Source organism: Carassius auratus, chromosome 45, assembly GCF_003368295.1.
Source record: "Carassius auratus strain Wakin chromosome 45, ASM336829v1, whole genome shotgun sequence".
NCBI classification, from domain to species: Eukaryota; Metazoa; Chordata; class Actinopteri; order Cypriniformes; family Cyprinidae; genus Carassius; species Carassius auratus.
In genome coordinates, this window is record NC_039287.1 from 16,766,430 (window position 1) to 16,791,066 (window position 24,637).

The 24,637-nt window shown below is 36.1% G+C and overlaps 1 protein-coding gene across 1 annotated transcript in view; it reads right to left on the reverse strand.

Annotated features, from left to right (window-relative positions):
* LOC113063437 (exostosin-1-like) overlaps positions 1-24,637 on the reverse strand; it is a 278,536-nt gene that overhangs the window by 249,072 nt on the left and 4,827 nt on the right. The window contains exon 2 of the mRNA XM_026233824.1: positions 22,933-24,003. Within this exon, the coding sequence (XP_026089609.1) occupies positions 22,933-23,894 (962 nt within the window). The 5' untranslated portion in view covers positions 23,895-24,003. The remainder of the gene's footprint in view (positions 1-22,932; positions 24,004-24,637) is intronic.

Genomic DNA, 24,637 nt, shown 5'->3' on the forward strand with positions numbered 1-24,637 from the left:
CTGAAACTTCATTTACTCCTTCAGCAAAGTCAAACCACTGAAGACTTGGTGTGTCCAACTGAACTATGAGCTGCTGTTAAAGATGAAATGTATGAGAAATCATTAGTAATTAAAAAAAAAGAAGAAGAAAAAGCACATTTTGAAATCCTTATTAAAAATAATGTTAAATATATTTTCTATTAGTCTAAGGTGCACTTCTACTTTACAGGTTATATTACCATCAGTTTTTTATTTATTTAATTTATTTTTATGACAAATATTTGGAATAAATAATGAATATTTTTCCCCATTGCGAGAAATCTAGTTCTTTCTCTCAGAAATTATGTAAACAGTTTTGTTTCATCTCTGCATTTATTTATCTATCTATTTATCTATTTATTTTATTTTATTTTATGAAAAAAAAATAGATTTCGTTCCTTTTAATTTAAAGCGATAAAATTACTACATGGAAATAAAATAAATAAAAATAAAACTGAAATAAAAATAAACCCAAACAATAATATAAAAAGAATAAAAAGCACATAATAAAATTACTATACATTTAACTAAAATTAAAAAGAAAACTAGAAAAGTATACAAATAAAAGCTAATTCAAAATACTAATAAAAGCCATGATAGTTTATAGATGATATTAAAATAACGCTGCAAGAATTCCTAAAAAAAATAATCATTATATCTAAATAAATACAAATAAAATAAAGCAGCATAACTGTTTTCCACACTGATAATAATAAGAAATATTTCTTGAGAAGCAAATTAGAAGCAGCATATGGGAATGATTTCTGAAGGACCACGTGACACTGAAGACTAGAATGATGATGATGAAAATTCAGCTTTATGAGTAAATTACAGTTTAACATATATTAAACTAGAAAATTATTAATTCAAAATATATTTTTTGGTATTATTACTCTTTGACTGTATTTTTGATCAAATAAATGCAACCTTGGGGAGCACATGAGATTACTTTCAAAGACATTTACAAAATCTTACCCACTCCAAATGATTGAAATATATAATATATATGATACCAGAAATTACGTATGAAACTTGAAACAATGTGAAATTATATAAATGTGGTAAATGCATGTGATGCCATTTAAAATTTAAGTTATTATTGTCATTGATTAAATACAAAACCATTCATCTATTTTTTTTTTTTATCCGGTATGCATTATTTATCTCTAGGTACCTTTGCATTATGATATGGCACTAATAGCCTAAACCCCCGGATGTAATTTGTGTCTAGCAATGCCCTTGAGTGACAGCTCAATCCATGCAAAGACACATGTACAGTGTGCTGAGCAACTACATGATCAATGTATTAGTTGTCAGTACTCCTGTGTGTGTGTGTGTGTGTGTGTGTGTGTGTCTTCATGACTCCAAACTAATGCTTGTAACATCAGGTAGCATCCCACAGCTCTCAGAATCTTATCTCCCGGTGTAGCATTCCAACACACTGCTATATTTACCTCCCAATCTTAACTACAGCACTGATCAATTTCCTCCAGTCTGCCCGGCTCTTTGAGCACCAGCACAGGATGGATTGAAGTCTGCTCTAATGCCCATGACAGCAAGTTTCAGATTGCAGAGCAGAGGGAGCAAGCAAGAGATCTCCGATTATACAGCAAGTGTTCTGAAATACTTCCTCTTAGTCCTGTGTATCAGCTTCATGCCGTGGCCCTTTCGACCATCTTCCGCTGGATAACAGATAACAGTGCCACTTTCTGCAGGAACACCTGAGAATTTCAAAACCTTCCTGAGTGGAACCTCTAAATGATCAAGCGACACAGATACAATCGTGGCTGTCAATGAAACTGGGAAAACTCTTAAGGTTATTAGTGGGACACTTTATCTATGCAGTGACAGTATGAGGAGGAGGTTTACACTGTCATATGAGCATATGATTATTTGAGCATTGCAGATTATTTTCAAATACATTTACAAAATCTTACCCACTCCAAATCATTGATATATATATATATATATATATATATATATATATATATATATATATATATATATATATATATATATATATATATATATATATATATATATATATATATATTAGGGGTGTAACGATACGTGTATTCGTATTGAACCGTTCGGTACGACGCTTTCGGTTCGGTACGCGGTACGCATTATGTATACCGAACGGTTCGTTGGAGTAAATAATTATATTTGAAAAAAAAAAAAAAAAAAGAGAGAGATAGAAATATAATGATATGCGTTCAACAAGGTAGCCCAATAACCCAAACAACGTAACAGGCAACGCCCCTGACACTCCCGAAGAAGAAAAAAACACCAACTTATATGTTTATGTTAGGCTACTCAGCAGGCGCTCGCTCACTCAGTACACGCTGAAGGCTCGTTGCAAAATAGCCAATGCGTTTAACAGACTAGAAATGAGAAGATCCTCCAATAACCAACAGGTCTGGTGTTTGGGTGCACTTTGGATTCCCTTTAAGCTATAATGGTGATGGCAAGAGAGTGGTGGATAAAAAAACAACGGTATGTCGCATCTGCAACATGACAGGGTACACCAGCGGGAATACAAAAAAAAAAAAAAAAAAAAAAAAAACACCAGCGGGAATATCTGGGATATATGCGTCAGTACTATCTGGGAAAAGACGAAAAAAAGGAGAAACATGCACGCAGCAAACTATCCCTGCAGCATTTAGACACTATAGCTTACAGGGAATCCAACCCAAACACCAGACCTGTTGGTTATTTTAGGATCTTATATTTCTGGTCTGTTAAATGCATTAGACATTTTGCAACGAGCCTTCAGCGCGTGCTGAGTGAGCGAGCGCCTTAGGGGCCGTTCACATATCGCTCCTAAAAACGCATGGAAAACGCTAAGCACGTCTTTCTCCTCCTTTCCAAAGCGCTCGGGCAGAAGCGCTCATGAGGCGTCTGTCTTTGCTAAGCAACAGTAGCCGTGTTTCCACTATCGAGCTAGGACCGGCGTGCTAGTGCGTGCCAGGGCCAGTCGCGTTTCCACTGTCACTTCCGGGGCTTGATCGTGCCTCGTCGGGGCTTCCTCGGGGCCAACGGCCACGTTTTTTCGGCCCGACGAAATCCTTGGGCCAAAGCGGGCCAGTTGGGGCTAGAGGAGGGGTTATGAACAAAGGCGGAGTTTCTCAGCGTCTGGAGAGCGTCAGCGCGGATCATTTCAGAAAGATAACAGCTTTAACACCAGCATTAAAGACGTTTTAAAATGAGTTGAGCTCAAAACTCACTCTTAGTTAGCAGCAAGTGTTTGAAATAACTTGATCCGATGTTGATTATAATCACTAAACAAGGCAGAAATATTTATAAGTGATGTAAAAGACTATGCACGCTAAACATTAACGTTACTATAGTAAACATGCTAAATATGACCGCTTGGATAAATCAGACGTCAGCTTCTTATTCTCTATCACAATTGTGTATTTATTAAGTAACATTTTATCTGTCGTCTCATTTCGTGAGTTTAGCTCCACGTTGCATATCATCAAAATATAATAATTATTTTTGTTTGGAAGCTTTTATAAAAATAGAGAGTCTGCGCTGAGGATCATTTCAGAAAGATAACAGCTTTAACACCAGCATTAAACACCTTTTTTTTTTAAATAAGTCAAGCTCAAAACTCTCTTTCAGTCAGCAGCGAGTGTTTGAAATAACTTGATCTGATGTGGATTATAATCACTAAATAAGGCAGAAATATTTATAAGCGATGAAAAAGATATGCACGCTAAACTTGTTACCATAGTAAACATGGTAAAATATGACCGCTTGAAGAAATCAGACGTCAGCTCCAAGAGTTTAGCTCACGTTGCCTATCATAAAAGAATATAGCCTAATAATGTTTTTTTGTTCGGGAGCTTACAAAAATAGAGATATTATCATTAATTCTAAATGTGACGGTTACTGTGGCTAATAAACAGAAACAGATTCGACTGAATAAGCAGGCTATTTTCATGAGCGTTAAAAATAAATAAATAGAATAGAAATAAGTGTATTTATGTGTGAATAATTTTGAGTCCTAATAAATTAAAACAATATGATCAATGTATCACTTATTCTATAGTTAAAACATTGATGATTTTGAATTTGAATATATAACAAAGCATGCAAACAAACTGCCGCTTTTATCATGTTCGTTTTGTGATCGCGCATGTTCCAGGGACTTATTTCTTAGTTTTCTGATAACTTCTCTTTGATGGTAAAATTTTGAGGTTGCATGGCGTTGTTCTGAGAGGCGTGTAAAGGGCGTGTTTTAGTGACGTGCAGCGGTGCTTCAAGCTCCACTGTGGAAACCATAGACAGTAAAAGAAATGGACACAGCGACCCCATTGGAACTCAATTGAGACAAATGAAGCCCAGTTTTAGCGTTTTTTAGCACTTCCGTTTCTGACGCGCAGACTCAAACGAAGCTTGACGACATCAGCAACCTGTCTGACAGATGTAAATCTTCTAGTAGCTGTGCGTGCAAACTGCCATCGTTAATCTTGCAGAGACGGCGAGCTTGAGCGGGGAGTTCTTTGTCGTGAGTGAGCAGGAGTAAGTATTCTGATTAATTATTTTGTATAGTGTTTTAAAATATAACGCCAGTACGCCATATTAAGTTAATTGCCTGCGAGCTTCTCCTCCTGTCTGTACGGTAATGCGACAGAGAGCCGAGTGGTTATGACGCAATCGTTAGCCTATTTTTTACAAAAACTGTTTATACGGGGCCATAATGTAACATAGAAGGTAATGGAGCCCTTTATACATTGTCGTGTATCTTTAGAAATAAATAATGGACAAACAGAGTCTTTAAACGCCTCAGATGTAAAGTTATTCGCTGTCAAAGTGACGCCAAAATGAATGGGAGTCAATGGGAATGCTAACGCAAGTGAAGTTCTGCTAAAAGATGGCAGCCCCCACCCGACTTCAACTTCCGGTCGAGTTCCTTGCCCCTTGGTGGAAACCCTGCGCTATTCTGGCCTCGTGCTACTGGCCCGGGGCTATGAGCCCCGCCCGGGCCGCTTTAAGCCCTGGCTCGCACTGGCCCAACAGTGGAAATGCGGCTAGTGACGTGCTCTCTCCATGAGACGCGGAAATTTCAGCGAAGGATAAATGGATTTGCAGCTCTAAAAATCGCTTGCAGTAGCTCTGCTACTAAATTTATTTCAAAATTGCAATCCATATACAACTACGATCAGCTGTTCCTTCATCTTGGCTGAGCTCTCAACCTTGTTACGGGAAAGGATGAAGCTGATTGGTTGGTTCTTGTCACATGACCCGCGGTGCGCTTGCGGCATTCTGAAAAGTTGAGATGTTTTTACATTTTGCTGTATCTAAAACGTATCGAACCGAACCGAACCGAACCGTGACATCAGTGTATCGTATCGAACCGAACCGTGAATTTTGTGAACCGTTACACCCCTAATATATATATATATATATATATATATATATATATATATATATATATATATATATATATATATTTATATATATATAACAAAACCATTCTTAAGTGTATTTTTTTTAATTGGGATTTATACATCTATTATGAACTATTTCAAAAAATATACCCAAGTGACTTTAGTCTGGTTTTGTAATCCATGGTCACATACTGTATACATATATATGTATGTGTGTGTGTGTGTGTGTGTGTGTGTGTGTGTGTGTGTGTGTGTGTGTGTGTGTGTGTGTGTGTGTGTGTGTGTGTGTGTGTGTGTGTGTGTGTGTGCGTGCGTGTGTGTGTGTGTGTGTGTGTGTGTGTGTGTGTGTGTATTGCGCTATCAAGCACAAGGATGGGGGTTCGAATGCACTGTAAGTCGTTTTGGATAAAAGCGTCTGCTAAATGCACAAATTTAATTTAATTTAATTTAAATTATTTTAAATTATTTATATATATATATATATATATATATATATATATATATATATATACAGTCGTGGCCAAAAATATCAGGCCCCTTGGTAATCATGATCAAGGAAGGTGATGAAAAATCTTCTGCATTGTTAATCCTGAAGAGGAGAAGCACCAACATGGAGCTGGGAATCTAAAGGGTCTGGACTGATTCTGGATTGAAGGAATGGTCTCTGATCTCTAGTCAGGTGTTGTCTAACCTCATCAGGTATTATAGGAGAACATTTAGACCTGTTAGACTGGCAAATAGAGGTTTCAAAAAGTACTGAATAAAAGGGGGCCATTAATTGTGGCCAATGTGTATAAGAGAAAAACATTTATTTCATAATGATATTTACCCCCATATTAAATTATTAATATCCAATGAAAGGATACATTTTTGTGAATTTTTTAAATAAAAGATCAAAAGGATTAACAATGCAGATGAATTTTCACAGCCTTCTTTGATCATATTTACCAAGGGTGCCAATATTTTTGGCCACGACTGTATATATTGACGTATGTATAGGCCAATCCATTATATATATTGCATTATGACTGAACAAAGTTTGTAATTTTTTTTTCTAATTTGCATATTAAAAAGTTTGATTTGAGAGAAAGAAAGAAAGAAAGAAAGAAAGAAAGAAAGAAAGAAAGAAAGAAAGAAAGAAAGAAAGAAAGAAAGAAAGAAAATGGGCTGTGTTTGGGGAAAAAAAACTATTATGGTTTTTATTATTGCCCCCAACAAAATCAAAAATAATGCAAAGAAAGTATTTTTCTTTTTTTTGAGTGAGGATGAAAATATACAACATTTTAATCAGGCACTGAGGAATGGGAAAGGATACTTCAGAGGATCGACCGTTATCTAGATGGCCTCGGAGTTAACCGAATATAAGAGACTTTGGTGTTGTTCAAGACGCAAAGATGCAGGTAACTAGAAAACACTGACAGGGACAAGCTGTCACTTACAACACCTCCGTTACAATGAACTGATAGAGGAGAGTTTGGGTCACCACAAAAGAATCACTTACTTTGTAGAAGACAGCAGTGGACCTTCAGACACCCCTCTTTCAGGGGAAGAATATATACTGAAAACCCAAGACAATCTTTCAGACTTGTCAATATTTCTCTCTTTCTGTTCTTAGTTCATCTAAACAATGTGTGTGTGTGTGTGTGTGTGTGTGTGTATGCTAGCTAAACTGAAAAACAATGCTTATAGAAAGAATGTTAGAATCTTTCTTCTTCCTTCCTCCAGCTAAGTCAATAATGAGTTTGGGTCTGTGAAGCAGTTATAAGATTTCTGTTGAAATGGTTTTTGGAGAGGAATCAACTCAGAATAAGAACTGATCGATTAGTCTGTCGTGGTAAATAACAGCTGAGATGATGTAATGAACGCGCCACTGAGGGTGATTGGTTCACATTTTCATCAGAGGGTATTCTGGGTGAAGGCGCATTGACAGTCGTGTAAATCAAGTCGTGGTTAAATAAATGCCAGCACTCAGAAACGGCATGGAAAGATTGAGGGGTATTTATGAAAATTAACGCTTACGCTAAATGCTTACTGAGCTGAATGTGGGTGCATTATATATCACATTTTCATAGTAGGGGGTTATGAGAGATAGATCTATTTAAACATGGTTATGAGTTTGTGTAATCCTAAAGGGGACTAAAAAATATTAAATGGCGTTGAGTAGCTTCAGTTTACACACAGGAGAACGTCTCTCTTTTTTCAGATTGAGACGTATACCTGAAGACACTTTTAGAATGGCAACACTAATTTTAAAGGTATATTTCACCCCAAAATATTAAGGTTTGCTGTTAATTTATTCACCCTCAGGCTATCCAATATGTAGGTGACATTTTTTTTCTTCAACAGAACAGCAAAGACAATTTCTGAAACTGGTCCTTGGTGATTCATAAAATTCAAGTCAGAAGCTACCGTCACACTTAGAGTCAAAAAAGCATATCAGGGAAGACATAATTAATACCTGTGACTTCTGACGATATATTGAGGTGTTGTGAAGAGAAACGATTGGTCTGTGCAAGAAACTGAACATTATTCAATGCTCCATTTTCTCCAACACTAACTGAACTGAGGAAACAGGTCTGACTTGGACTCGGATCAAGTCTGTAAAGGCTTTTTCACCTGTTTTCATGATCTTGCCTACACCCAGCAAAGCCCCGGGCTGACCGTGCCCATTCGAACATACTGATCTTTCATTTTTACAGGCATCACCAAAATAAGTACACTGCTAGTATATCTCCAGTCGTCTTCAGAGCACCCTTGAGGGTCGAAACCCCTTAGAAATACATTTCTAAAATGAAAATAAGTGCCTGACAGTCTGGCCATGTGAAGAATTGTCTGGCCATGTGAAGAATGGCTGAAACTGCAGGTTTGTTCATTTTTGGACAGGAGAATAAATGTGAATTGACACAGCTAAGCAGAGGAGAGTTTTATTAATGGTGATGTCACTTTTCATAAATTATACAGTAAAAACGATTGACCTCTGCAGTTACAGAGCAGAAAAGAAGGCCAGTTCACTTAACAGAGCACTAGTGTAGTGTAGTCTGTCAGGATTTGTAGTTTTTAGGGAACAACAAAGCAGATTTTAATTCTGTAGCTGAAGTAGATCATAAAGTCATTCTTGTGTGTGTGTGTGTGTGTGTGTGTCATATCAGGACACAACTCTGTATAATGACATGGGTATGACACAGGTATTACAAGGAGAGGGTGACTTATGAGGACATAACCCATGTCCACATTTTTCAAAACGCTTATAAACCATACAGAATGAGTTTTTTTGAGAAAGTAAAAATGCACAAAGTTTCCTGTGAGGGTTAGGGTTAGGTGTTGGGATTGGTGTAGGGCCATAGAATATACAGTTTGTACAGTATAAAAACCATTACACCTATGGGATGACCCACTTTTCAAAAAAACAAATGTGTGTGTGTGTGTGTGTGTGTTATCCTACTATGTTACTCCCCAAATATCTACAGTGGTGCCAGCCACAGTTCTTTGGTCATGAGGTAGATTTCCTGAAAACATATTTTTTGATCACTGATTCATTTTGCAAATAGATAATAAGGAATTCCATGTTTCTGTATGTGCTCAATTGCTCAATGTTATCAATTCATACTCAACATGCCAGAAAGAAAGAATTGTAATGTTGTATTATCAGGAAAACAGCGAGAGCTGTTATTCATAAACACCTGCAGAATGAGTTACTTATTATAAGATGTCCGTGCAGTTGTTAGTTCAATTCCAGAAAGCATTTGGACAGTGTGTGGTTTCCTTTACTTGTTAATGAACCAGCAAGCGGTATAACTGACCTCAAGGTTCCTTAAGATGGACAACAACAGTGTGGAAAATTACCTTCTCCTCTCTGCTGATGAGGGGATATGGGACAGAAAAATATGATCTAAATTGTTTCTCCTGGACCAGTCATTCACAGGAAACTTACTAGGAGATGTAAAACAAAAAAATAAGATATTTCTTATATTGATTAATTATCTTGTCTTTGAAGAATCATGATATAATCTCAACCCCCTTAACTCTGTGATGTTTATGATATTTCGCTGATCACTCGCATTTATGCACACATGTTCTTCTTGAGTTTACGTCATTTTTAGGAGGGGAGCGATCCCTGTGACTTGTTGGTGTCTTTATATTTTTTTACTTGGCTGTTATAAGAGTAAATACAGCTGGTTAAAACAAAAACTGTGTCCTTCTTCACTTCAGGTTGCCAAGCAACAAAATGTGATTATTTTAAAGTCACTCTTTTAAAGTTTTTTTTTTTTTTTCATAAACAGTGGTCAAATATCGAAACTAGAGTCCTTCTCATGATATACAGTAATTTTTTTCGAGACGATACACATGATTATCAAAGTAATAGCATGCAGTGAATATTAACCACAACAAGCAGGACCTTTAAAAGTTACATGCACTTAAGTGTGTTCTAAATAAGACCATGAAATATTTTGTGCACCAATGGATCTTCTGCAGTGAATGGGTGCCGTCAGAATGAGTTCCATCAATCCATCAATAAATGTCTTACAAAATCAAAAGTTGTTTGTTTGCAAGAAAAAAATGCATTATTAAGATATTTTTACTGAAAATTGCTTCTGGCCAAAAAAGCAGTCCATATTTCATAATAATGCTTCCTCCAGTAAAGAAATAAATACATATGTTTAGTCCTCTCACTTCTAAACCCTGTCATATTAGTTTAGAACTGTTTTGGACTGTCTCCATATGCATGATCTGTGCATATTTCTCTCCTGATTCAAATGAGATGACTTTGTGTTTGTGATGTTTTTATCAGTTGTTTGGACTCTCATTCTGACGGCACCCACTCACTGCATAAGATCCATTGGTCAGTAAGTGATGCAATGCTACATTTCTCCAAATGTGATGAGATGAAGAAACAAACTCATCTACATCTTTGATGGCCTGAGGGTGAGTAAATTTTGAGCAAATTTTCATTCTTGGTGAACTATACCATGTGATTTCTAGACCTTGAAAAGACATGTAAATCAATACAATCCATGCGTTTTTATAATAAACATACATTTTCTAATTGATAATGATTTTCTCTAAAACATTTTATTTGATAGAAATGCTGTGTATGTGTATGTGTGTGTGTGTGTGTTCTGTGCATGTATGCAGTTATGCAGGCTGTGCTACAATGAATGAGCTCAGGAGGCTACTCAATGAAATGAAGGTGTGAACACAGGCTGTCTGTGACAGAGTAAATCATGTTTAAGAGTGCTCAAATCACTCCAAGCAAAGCAAAATGTAGCCACAGACAGGTGCAAAGTGCAGCAATGTAGCTCTCCAGAAAAGCTTACAAAATAGTTCTGAACATTCTGTCATCATTTACTCACCCTCATTTTGTTCACAACCCTCATGACTTTTAAGGGAGAGGTTAAACTAGAGGTTTAGCAAAGTCTCACACTGTTCTTTACAAAACAAGAGTCTGGACATTTTATCAGTAACTCCTTTTGAATCACAGAAATTTAAGAAAATTTAACTGTTTTACAAAGTTTCAATGAATTTGGGATTTGTATTAATGTTTTGAGCAAAAAGTAAGCATAAAGCCAGTTATTGGGATGTGTGAAGATACAAATGAGATCACACAAATGTATATGAATTAATCACTTATTTGCAAAAGAATAAAAAATAATATAATAATTTTTTCTATAATAAGTTTCCATGAGATTGTGTTGGCTACAACTGACATGAGGATGGAAACATGGAGCACAATTTATCAAACACGTTATCCTTTTGAAGGATAAGTTTGTTTAATGTTAGGATTTCAGGATTTCTAGAATATACTGTGGATGGATGAATGCAACAGGTCATCATAAAAAATTAAAAAACAGTTTGACCTATGATTTATTTCAAATAAGCAGCAGCACACAAATAACCCTTCCAGACTTACTGTGCATATATATATATATGTATTTATATAATCAATAAAAAAAGTTAAAAAAAAGAACCATTGCGCATTTTAAAGCAAAAAAAGTTTGAATATGTGTTTTTGTCACCAGCAACACAGTATGTTGCTCAGTTTTGTTACAGTAAATTAAGCTCCGATTAAAAAAAAAAAAGTTTTTGTGAGTTTCTTCTGTTGTCCTATGGGGGAAAAAAAATTATAAATTAATTAATCAGAAAGTATAGTGCTGTTGCACGAAAGATGCATCCAATTGAAATGCATTAGTTTTAAAAAAAAAAACATGCTGCAATCACGAAAATAACGAAATAAACGTGTCCCTGCCACAAATCAATAGATTAAATTACGTGACAAAATCTCGAACTGTCGTGAGACTGGGACACGCTAATTGAACGTGAAAAACAAATCGTTCGATATAGTACGATTTAACCAATACATTAAATCGTGCAAATTAGTACGAATTCGTCTTGATGGGCTTTTATAAAATGCAATGAACAAATCGTACGAATTCATATGACCCAGCTCGTACGATTTAGCCACTTGGTTAATTTGTATGAATTAGTATGAATCTGCAGTGAGATAGGGGTTGTGCAAACCCCCTGTTTTCCAGATATTTGAAGTGTCATTAAAAGTAACATGTTTCAGGATGAGAATTTCTAATAAAAGGATTGCTACATGACAGCTCTGGTCCTCGGGAGCCGAGAGGGGTTTATTGTGGAGTAGAAAGGATGGATTTTCTGTTACTGGACAAACAGAAGCTAAACCAGCTCATTCCCAGCAGGTGGGTTTGTTACCGACGTCTCAGAACACTTTCTATCTTTCTTTCTTCATATCTCTCATTCTCTCCCTCCGTCTCCCACAGTGCAGCATTCTTCCAAACTGCTGAGAATGCCTATTGAAATCTCAGAAAGTCTCAAGGTAGCCGAAGATCTCCTGCTGGAAACACCATCCATCTCACAGCCAACAGCAGGTATACTGTGTTAATTTGTTATCCTGCGGGTTTTCTCATCTAATGAATCAAATATCACTAAATCACTACAGTATGTAGACACCAAAGGTGCTCCTTATCATTTTTAAACCAATGTTTTTCTCGGTAACCCCATTGTTTGTAATGAGAACCATTTACTGTCACTGACACAAAAGGCCCTTATGAAACATCATCTTAAAAAATCCCGATCATTTTGCTGGCTAAAATGTGTCCACACTTGTAATTCTATATGCTTTTGTCTGAAGAAAGCTTTATTATATATCGATTGTGTATTTAATTTAACAGAATTAGTCAGCTGTTCCTGTAGCTGCAGTAGAAGTGATGATGGGGTGTAATTTTCATTATGAGCTCAGAAACATTAATTAGCTCCTTAGCTTCGCTGAAGTGTTGTGTTTTCTGTTTGATTAGACAACTAATGTATAAACCTCACCATCAGCTTTCTTCAGATATATTTCCGGTGGTCACTGTTTAATTTAGTTTCGTGCTCAAAGCCCCACGAGTACAGAGCAAACCGGATTCAACATTAACTGTAACTGTGGGTGGGAGTTCACTCACTGACAGGAGATGACAGAACAGCAGAAATATGTGCACTACGCATAAATATAATTCGCTCTGGTGTTTATCAAACAACACAAAATATTTAAATACGTCATTTTTTTATTCAAACATTTGTTTAGACATATATACAATATGCCAGCCCAGAAAATAGATAATTATATTAATATTAATAATGATTATAGTAATGATAATAATAATTTATTACAATAGATAATTATAATTTTTTTTTATTATTATTATACTGAAAAACTCTAAAACAAACTAAACTACATTTTCGTTACTTGATATAAAATAAATATATTAACTGAAATAAAGTATAAAAACAAGGCAACATTTCTCATTTTCATTTCACAAATAACCAGAGATGTATAAAGTACTAGAGACCCATACTTGAGTAAAAGTACAAGTGCTCTATCAAAAAAGTGACTTGAGTAGAAGTAGAAGTGCTCTTTAAGCACCACACTTAAGTAGAAGTACTAAAGTATTCAACATTTTTTGTACTTAAGTATTGCAAGTAGTCTATTTTAAAATTTACTACTCAAGTACTGAAAGTAAAAGTAGAAGTATTGTGTTATGTAGTTATTAAAGAAAGTAGTCAAAAGTTTGAACATTTTTGTTCAAAATAGTAATTGTTTTTACTATTTCAAATGATTAACCTAAAGGACAATCACAATTCCTTTGACTGTAACTTCTTGTAAACAAAAAACAGTTACTAGGGTTAGTTAGCCCAATTTGCAAAATTATTTCATTAATAACTTACCCTCATGTTGTTTCAAACCCGTAAGACATCAGAGGGTCATTTAGAATTTTTTGAAGCATCGAAAATACATTTTGTTCCAAAAATAGCAAAAACTACGACTTTATTCAGCATTGTCTTCTCTTCCGTGTCTGTTATAAGACAATTAAAAACAAAGCAGTTTGTGATATCTGGTTCGCGAACGAATCATTCGATGTAACCGGATCTTTTTGAAACAGTCCACCAAATCGAACTGAATCGTTTTAAACAGTTCGCGTCTCCAATACGCATTAATCCACAGATGAATTAAGCTGTTAACTTGTTTAATGTGTCTGACACTCCCTCTGAGTTAAAACAAACCAATATCCCGGAGTAATTCATTGACTCAAACAGTACACTGACTGAACTGATGTGAAGAGAGAACTGAAGATGAACACCGAGCCAGATAATGACTCGTTCACGAGTCAAAAACCGTTTCTGTCAGACGCGTCCGATTCGTGAACCGAGGAGCTGATGATACTGCGCATGTGTGATTTAGCGTGACGCAAACCGACACACAGAACGAACTGATTCTTTTGGTGATTGATTCTGAACTAATTCTGTGTTAATGTTATGAGCCCAGGTGCAGTCAACGCCAATGAAGCCATTGCATCGAGCGCAAAAGAATCGGTGAACTGTTTTCTTCAAGTGGTTTATTGAATCGAACTGTCAGAAAGAACTAACGTTACTGGTCATCCGAAAACCGATGCAACCGGTTCTTGACTCGTGAACGAGTCATATCTGGCTCGGCTCTGTGTTCATTTCTCTCTTCACAGCAGTTCAGTCAGCACGCGCACTCTTCTTAATCGCTTGATTCGCACAATGATGTGCCAGCTTCATCAAACCTGCCATCTACAGTTCTGGCAGTGGTTTGTAATGGAATTATTCGTAACATTATTATAATTGTAACGAGTAACGATGCAGCACATAAAAAAAATATCGGAGTAAAAGTATTAAACTCAGCGAAAATATGTACCGAAGTAAAAGTGGAAGTAGGAGAAAAAAATAATACTCTAGTAAAGTACAGATACCACCTTTTTGTACTTAAGTACAGTAGCGAAGTAGTTCTACTTCGTTACTATACATCTCTGCAAATAACACATTTGAATCAACAGAAAACCACTGAGGGAGAACTGAGGCCTATTAAGCATGACTAAACAAAGGAACTAATGAGATAATTAAATAGAACACAGGTGAAAATAATGACATAATTAGGACAACACAGGAAATCTAAGTGGCAATAGAAAATCCAAAAACACAACGAAACAGCAAAGACAAAACATCAGACAAGTTACACATATTGTACGAGTTGGCAATTTCGAATGAATTTGTTAATTCTTAGTCATACAAAAACAAACAGTTTGCTAGCACATCAATAAATACTTACAAATGAGGCTAATTTACCAAATGGTAAAAAACACTATGTTGTATTACAAAAGTGCAAATGCACAAGTACACTTGAAATGACATGATATTGACAGGATATGAGTAACTCACAATAGACACACTAAAACTCGAAAAGCTTAAAGGGGGGGTGAAATGCTATTTCATGCATACTGAGTTTTTTACACTGTTAAAGAGTTGGATTCCCATGCTAAACATGGACAAAGTTTCAAAAATTAAGTTGTACGTTTGACAACAACAATACCTCTTCCGGTTTGTCAAAAGTTTCGGAAAGTTTTTTTTCGAGTATGGCTCTGTGTGACGTTAGATGGAGCGGAATTTCCTTATATGGGTCCTGAGGGCACGTCTGCCGGAAGAGCGCACGCTCCAGTATAGCAGAGCACTGAGAGCACAACAGACTTCACTGATCAGAGCGAGAGCGTCGCGAAATGTCACAAAAGAAGTGTGTTTTTGGTTGCCAGGGCAAGACAACCCTGCACAGATTACCAAAAAAAAAAAAAAAAAAAAAAAGCATTAAGGGACCAGTGGATGGAGTTTATTTTTACAGACCATTAACGGAGTTGTGCAAGTGTTTGTGTTTGTTCCCTGCATTTCGTAGATGCTTGTTTTACAAACAAAGCCTAGTTTGACGACGCATTTGCAGATCGTTTATTTCTTAAGGATGATGCAATCCCAACGAAAAAGGGTCACGATCGTGTGTTGGAACCGCAGGCGGTGAGTAAAACTGCTTAAAATATCTCTGTGTTGTTAACTTAGCTATCGGCGCGTAAGCACATCAAGTAAACAATGATTTTGTCATCAAACTGCACTTTCCACATGTACAGCTTAAAAAAAAAAAAAAAGACGACATAAAGTGGAACTTAGTCATTTTCCAAAACCGCTAAGCAAATATATACAGTTTCAGTACATACCACATAGAGACGCCTTTGCTGATGCTGCTCTTGTTAAATTTCAGCCTCTGGATCTGATTCTGGATCATAAATAAATGGCTGAATCTGACTGTAAGCCATGGTTTGTTTTGTATGTTTTTTTGTTCGTGACGATACATTGATGTGTAAAGACACAAAACGATCAGTCTCTGCAAGAAACTGAACAGTATTTATATAAGTTTTTTTTTTTTTTTTTAGCTCTGATTCACGCAATGTCCGAACTGTTAGACCTCTTGTGAAAGCACTTCAGAGGTATTGTGAGTCTAAAAAACTATAGAAATAATGTTCAGTTTCTTTCACAGACCAATCGTTTTGTGTCTTTACACATCAATGTATCGTCACGATCCGCAGGGTTTCATTTGGAATTTTTTGTGCATTTTTTTTTCTCTCTTAGATTACAATTACTGTTACCATTGCCAAGCATTGTAAATCTGAGAGACTGCATCAACTGAAGCTAAAAATCATAATACGAATCATAATATGAAGAAACAAAGTCACCTAGATCTTGGATGATCTGGGGGTAAGCAGATAAACATCTCATTTTCATTTTTGGTTGAACTACCCCTTTAAGCATAAAAAAAAATCACAACACTGTAATGACGACACCACGATTACTTTAGTTTTCATAATCATTGTTGAAATTTATGAGTGTTCATAAGTAAGGGTTGGCAATTCCATATGAATGTGTGTAATCATATGAAAATGTACATGCATAGATCCTGCAAATACTTACGAATTCCTTTGTATGAATCATAAAATACTTAAGGATTACACAATAATGTACTAATTATAATGATATTTCACAAGTTTTCACAACAAGGAATGATTTCACGTTTGGTTAAATTTGAATTCATTTAAATGTATTTCCAAAACACATGAATATTTGGTTTAATTTGCCACGTCAACTAAAATTGTTTTTGTCTACTAAAATAAGATGCCATTTCGAATAAAATGGACTAAAATTATTTAATATGACATGAACAGATACTGACAGAATTAAAAGAAGAAGACAACAGCTATGACTTTATGACAGTTACATGTTTGGCCAAGAGGGAAGTGACAATAAATGTTGTTTACAACACTGCACCCAACAGGGGGACATTTTCACGCAATCTTTAACAATGTGGCTTCTCTTTATGCCTGTCAACAGATGGAAACCTCAAATTTGGTTGTCATAAAAGTTTAGGATTTAATACCGCACAGCTGCGAGCTCTCAAAGTTTAAGCAGCTGTGTTTATTGAAGAGGGTGATTAATTTTGGAGGTGAAACTGGGATTTGTAATCACTTCCCTTTTGTGTGATTCTGAAGCTAAAAAACAACACATCACATTAATCACACACCCTAATTAAAAAACAGCAGGCTTCTAGCTCTCTCTCTCTCTCTCTCTCTTGCACTAACTCTATCTTTCTTTCTCTCTTTATGCCATCTCTCTCTCTCTTTCTCAAGTGTGATGGATTTGTAGGATGCATCCAGTCGTGAGGTGCTCTAATTTGGAGCCTATCGATACATTTTATCAGTGGGTGCTCTTCCTCCCTTGTATCTCCACCTTATTCCTGCTTCTCTTCCTCAATCTTTCACAAACGCAGACTCAACATCTTCTGAAACATGGCTTTCTTTGACTTTGGCTCACTGGATAATTAAACCCCAATGTGAACTTTCCATCTAGAGTCCAGTGGCGAGGACAGAAATGACTCTCACTATTTACCTTCGCTCAAATTTCATTTATTCTTAGAATGTATGATTTGCACATTTTGCACTGCAGAACTCTGGATTACTGCATGCAGTGCGGCAATAATAAATAATATGAATTACTGGGTTATTTTTAGTGGTGTTGTGCTTGTTGCCTCTTTGAGTTATGTGGAGTTTGCCTATATCACACATACTGCATCTGCATGCAATCTGCAGCCCATAAAAACAGGTTACAGTGTTCACAATTGAGAAAATGTCCCACATTTTCAGCAGTCTGTTGGTTTTTAATTGTAGTATTAAGAAAATGTCCATGCATTCTTTTGCCTTTTTAAGAAAGCTTTTTTATTTATTTTACATTTTTTGGCGTAGTTTAACTCATATTTAACAGCGTTTCGTCAGAAGAAATAACCCACCTCAACACAAATAAAACACCAATTTATAAAATCCCATTCAGTGGCGGAAAAGAAAAGAGTAATGGAACTGACAATAGAGTTTTGGTGCCAAATTCACGTGTCATGCACAGTTTGGGGACTTTTAGAAATCAAACTCTCTTAAAACAAACTTTTACACTTTGTGCAGTTTCCAAACAGTTGAGGTCATAAGTTTACATGAACTATATCATGAAGAATCTGCTGAACGTCACAAATGTCAAAATGGCATGTTGTTTATTTATTCATTCATTCAGTTAGAACGGCTCTAAATTTCACATAACAGATGTCAACGTATAGTGCAAAACAATAATAAAACAAAATAATAGCTGAATTTACCAAAACAATGAATGAATATATATGGACTGTATGCATGACCTTTTAATGTGTTTGAGTGAGCCAACAAAGGTGACTAAAAAAAAAAATTGGAAAAGTTCAATCAACATTTAATTTAATATAGCCAGTGTGTTGTGCATCCTAAATAAATCATATTAAATCATATTTTTACATATATTTACAAATTCACTTTTTGAATACCTTGTTAAAATAACAGCTTGGAAATTATGCAAAACATATTCCGTTCAAAGTGATGTTTACTTTTTGACTTTTTTTTTTTTTTTTCTCACATCACTTCTCATATTTAGAGTGTTTTCTTCTAGCTTCTTCTAGACTTTTTGTCCTTGGTAAACTAATCCACTAATTAAACCTTTATTATGTGCAAAAAAATAAAAATAAAATAAATAAATAAATACTTTACTGTTACTCTTTGTTTTGATCATCATTTATTAACTCATATTTTAAATCTGAAACAATAAAATCTATAAGGCATTTAAAAATAAGTAAAAATGCTGAGGGCATGATAAAAAGTTTGCAAGAAAATTTTTATGTGACCTTCATATGATAAAGAGAAAACAATGCAATCTGTTAGTTTTAACAAAAATCAACCCCTAGGACATAAATGTCCCTTAAGAAACACCAGTCTCTGTGATGCAGCACAAACACTATCAGTGTGAAGCTCATGCCACATACAGTGTGTGTGAAACTGGCCTTGAAGTGCAACTCAGTCTTTGATACCATCATTCTTGTTTGTGTGTTGGATGGCAAGGACCCTGCATGGCAGATCCAAAGTTTGATTTTTATTGCTTCCTCAGCTTGTTAAAATACTGAGAAAGGCAAATGTTTTAAAAAACAGAATATGCCACAACAGATCCAACTCATGGCTCATCTGTTATTGTTAATTTAGAGTAAATTTGACATAAAACGGTTATATACAAATGCTTTTATTTTCTTTTCCCCACATTTTCATAGTGGATAGCCTGATAACATTTTATGCTCCTCTTTTTTATTTAATACATTTCCATATTTAATGATTTAAAACAACATACATATAACATACAATATATTTTTGTAAGTCTGCTTTTATTGCAACATTCAGAGAGCAAATACAACAGTTACTATGTAATTACATGGCAATTACACAGTAATAACTGTGTAATACCACAATTACCAAAGTGCAATAGAATCAGGAACAACGAAAACAAAGTTGGCTATAATACTGATGTATTTTTTTAGTTTTTCATATAAACCCGCAAACATAGTTTCAGCCTACTTTTTGACAGGCTGTTTATAAAGAATCAGTAAGAGTCCCAGGATATGCTTGTGTCTTAGTACATAGGAAAATCAAAAATCTGTTCAATTGTTCAGAGCAAGTCTTTTAAGAAGCAAAATACTCCACTAATGATCCAGCTCATGGCTCACCTGTTATTGTTCACCAAAGTGTGGCAAAACCATGCATTACAAACCAGTTATCTGCACCTCACATTACTACAACAGAAATAACATTGATAGCGCAGACCTGTTTAGCAACACAGACTACAAAACCTTTGCTCAATACTGCAAAATATGATGCATTGTCTATGTGGTTGGGTCGAACTAGGAGCAGTAAGTGATGCTACCAGATCTCCAAGCACTGTGTGTGTGTGTGTGTGTGTGTGTGTGTGTCTGTGTGTGTGTGTTTGGTATTTTCTTAAGCTCCTGCTTAATTCAAATGAGGGCCAATTATTGACTGTTCTGCCTCCATAAAGTCCTTTCAATTCATTTGATGTATAAGAGTCTATGTATGCTAGTCAAGGCCTTCTGACCTTCTTTTCATCAGACTGATGATCTACCAGTTACTTGAAAGTTGAATGTTGTCAACTCTATAATACACTAAATTATATATTAATGCAGTACGAAAGTATAAGGACAACTGAATGACACCATATTTGCTTTATTGAGCATTTAATTTCAAAACCAAGGAGTAAATTTGCACTGTTGTAATTAGGGCCGGGAATCATCCCAAAACCATAGTTGTTAACTAAGCTAGCAACTTTGTTGGTTGCAATGCAATTTCCCATTGACAACCAACTAAGTTGCTAACAGGTTATCAACTATGGTTTTGGGAAACGCACCCCTGGTGAGGATCGTTTTCATTTTAAAACACATTTTCATTTCATTTTAAAATGAAAACGATCCTCACCAATACTGGTATTTTCACTGTGTTTCAGAAAAGATCTCCATCCACACTACACGACCGAAAACACGTGTTGCGTGATCATTCAAGCACAATGTAGCATCATGCTACATAAGACAATTTATAAGATATATATTACGCTTTAATTTAAAACTCACTTTAAACCACCATGGTGTGTTTGTAATAACTTCTGATCACGATCTAATATGTGTTTTGGTCATAAAATGTTGCTGAAATATGTGATGTGTAGCCTTTTATATTAAACTAATCGCTACACCTTCTTAGCATTTCTCATTTAAACACACTTTATTGTTATGAAAATAAACAGATTCTCATGAAAATCACATGCAAATAATACACTGTCATAATCGTGTGTTTATTAGCTTCATGTTTCATCCATGGAAATGTTTTCCTGGGTTTCTTATGCACAGAACTGAACACGGAAGTGTAATGCATGTTCTAATAGGGGACAGGACGGGGGACAGATGAGAAGAATTATGATTCTGTCTAAACTATGCATTTTAAAATAAAAGCACACTAGTATAAACATAGCCTAAAACTATTTGAGCTTTTTTAAAACTATTTGCACTTATTTATTGTGTTGGATATACTTTGTACCTTGTACCAGGAGATTTGAGCCTGTAAAAATGTCAATAAGCTGAAAAAATAAATCCACAATTTTGAATGGGTATCGAAAAAAGTATCATTCAGGAACTGGTATTTAAGTCAAGCTAACGATTCCCAGTCCTTTAGTTATAATCCTGTATGCTTTGATTACATCTGTCCTATGTGGTCCTTAATTAATTATAACTATTGTTCTCAACCATCATCATCTAAAACATAAATATGAAATGAGAAAACTAGGGATAATTTGATAGAAAAATTCAGTTTTTTATTTTATTTTTTATGTGTATAGTGTTTAGACTGATGTTAAAATGCTCTTTGACACTGATTTATTTGCACCATTTGCAACTTTAACAATCTGAAACAACACTCTGGCTTTTCACTTCAGTCACATTGTGATTCTACTTGTGGCAACCAAAATAAAAATGATTACTTCTACATGTTTTTGTACGTTAATTTTCTAATTTGCTTAGTGTATAGACAGTTGTTAAAATTGAATGATCTTATACACTGTTTTAATTTGCAACTTTAACATTTTGAGGCAACACTCCGGCTTTTTGCTTCTGTCAGTGAGATTTTCCTCGCGATAGCCATGATCCCTAGCACACACTGTAACCTATGTCTTTGTAGGTTTGCTTTTCTTGTATAACATTCAGAAACTTGAAATACAACTGCACCTATGTTATTACATGGTAATTACATAGTAATAGATGACCAACAAATACATTGTTTTAACTTGTTGGAATTAATATACACCCTAAACAATTCCTGCCTGCTTTTTGACAGTTGTTCATAAAAATCAGTAAGAGACCCAGGGTATGTATGTGTCTTAGTACAGAGTTTTTAAAAAACTGATAAACACAATATTTATCTAACAAATAAAGCTTGATTCATAAAAGATGCTCTCTATTATTGCTAGGTCAGTGCATAACGCTCACATCTTAGCCAAATAAATAGACTATTTGCGTTGTACACACATCCTTACAATACAAGACAATCACATTCTTGTTGTTATACCGAAGAGAATTAAACTCTATAACATAAATCTCACCAAAACAGTGCATTTACACAAACTGTTCACATTAATGTCACAAACAGATGAAGATTGGCTTTGTTTCGGGCTAAGAGACCCCTAGAGTCCTTTTCCTCAGCACTTTTTGTTTTCCTGAGCTAGACAAATGCAACACCACTTCCATTTATAGCAGTATTCCCATGATAACTACATGAACACTACAGTCTAGAGTACAAAACAAGCAACAGTCTAAATCACTCTAACACTAATACTGCCATTGAGCTTTCCTCAGGTTAACCTTTAAATGACCACAAATGAACATAAACATAAAAGTAAAACCACCATTGAAGAGTCGAGCACACAACAATCTGCATCTCAGTAGCTTTACTGAAATTGTATATCCTGCACATACAAATGAAAGCAATGGTTGACTCAAAAGCGAAAATTCTGTCATTCTTTATTCATCCCTATGTCGTCCCAAACCTATATGACTTTCCTTCTTCCGCTGACCAAAAAGAAGATTTGTCCCTCATTGTATGGACAAATAAAGAATAACTAAGGTCGTACTGGTTGGGAACAACATGAAAATATGCTTTTCACGTTTATGTGGACCACTTCTTTAAAGACTAGCACACCACACACCAGCGTGATAAAGACAGGAGAACGTGGGACTTACTTTGTGTATTCTTCATTGTCTCTGTCGCACCTTGCATCCTTATGTTTCTCCCAGTCTTTCCCGTGTTTGCAGGTAGTCAATAAAACGATATCATCCCCATTATGTATATGATACAAAGCATTTCTGGTTTCAGAACCGATGCCAGTTAGATACCTCTTCCCTTTGAAGACCAGCAAGTATTTCCGTAAGGGAGGGACATTGTTAAGATTCAGATAACCTTTGCTCCCTCCTTTCTGAGGATGGTCTTTTGAAAACAAAGGGATGGACACGTCAAAGCGTGGTCTAAAGTTGTCCACGTCGGTGCTGGCCTTGGCCAGCATGGCTTGGCCAATATCGAAGCCTAGTTCCTTCGTATAATCAGGCCACGTTCCAGAGTACAAGTTAAAAATCAGATGGTTCCTCCCTTCGTACCACAGAGGGAGGCTTTGAATTCGGGCTCGGACGTTATGTACATACTGAGCGGACAGCTGGTCCCTGTCTAGAGTGTCTATGCTCAATACAAACAGACAGGCCTCATTAGGGTCAGGCGTGTAAAACCGCGATTCCTCGATGGCATCCAGAATCTTCTGGTAGCTTTCCGAAGGCGCCTCACCTTTCTGAGGCGGATACACGTAGATTTTAAACCCCCGTTCGCAGCGCTGAAAATCGAAACAGGTCTCCATGCGACATCGCCGGCTCTTGTAGATGTTCTTCTGGATCTCTCGTCTCTCGTGAGGAGACGTGTGTTGATGAAGAAGCAGGGGTCCGTCCTCTTCCTGCTCGGCCTCACCGAGGTACGTCTGCAGGGGAGGATCCACCCATTCCGGCCAGCGGGGCGGCTGAGGTGGGACACCGGCGATCTGTGAGACTCCGTAAAGCTGGGCATTGTTCTGGAACTCACCGACTTGTAGGCCACACAGGTAGACTAGTAAGAGGCTACAGGCCCCCACAGATACCAACAGGTATCGCTTCTTCGCCTGCATGTGGACAGCAAGAAGCAGGGCAGGAGAAGAAGGAAGAAGAACGGGTGGACTGTAAACCCACGGGGTGAGCTCTCATACCAACACGAGCATTCTGAATCTGCACGGACCACTGTAAGTGGAGAGAACGACAAAATCTAGCATTGTAACTCCATCTGAATACAGTCTTTATTACTTATAATTTACAATGAGACCACATTGAAAGAACCTGTCCTCCAACAAAAAACGACCAAATAGGTGTGCAAGCACCTTATTACGACCTATATTTACGTTTTAAAGTTAAGCGCCCTCTAGCGGGCGTAAAAATAATGACAGTATCGCTTTGCGTCTGTCGTCATGAATTGACGTATAACGTCATTACCAATCAAAACGCACGTTTATTTAAATGCAATGTGTGGGTGTTTTACACCGATCTCACAGCATTTCCTACATATTTTACTACTGTAGGTGGCTTTTTCGTTCGAATGACCACCCCTAAACCTAACCCTCACAGAAATCATGCTAAATTATGATTTATTGAGTATATACATTTTCGTGCACGTCCATTCCTGGGATCGAACCCATGATAGCATGATTACATACAAAGGTATAACACAATAATCTACCAACTGAGCTACACGAAACGCAAACCAGGGCGCAAATAAAAGAGTACAAAACATTAATGTGAAAACTATGAAGGTATTTTTGATTCAAATTAACTGAGCACCTGTGGCAGTGCGATTTGTAGTTGTAGAGAAAAGCCACAC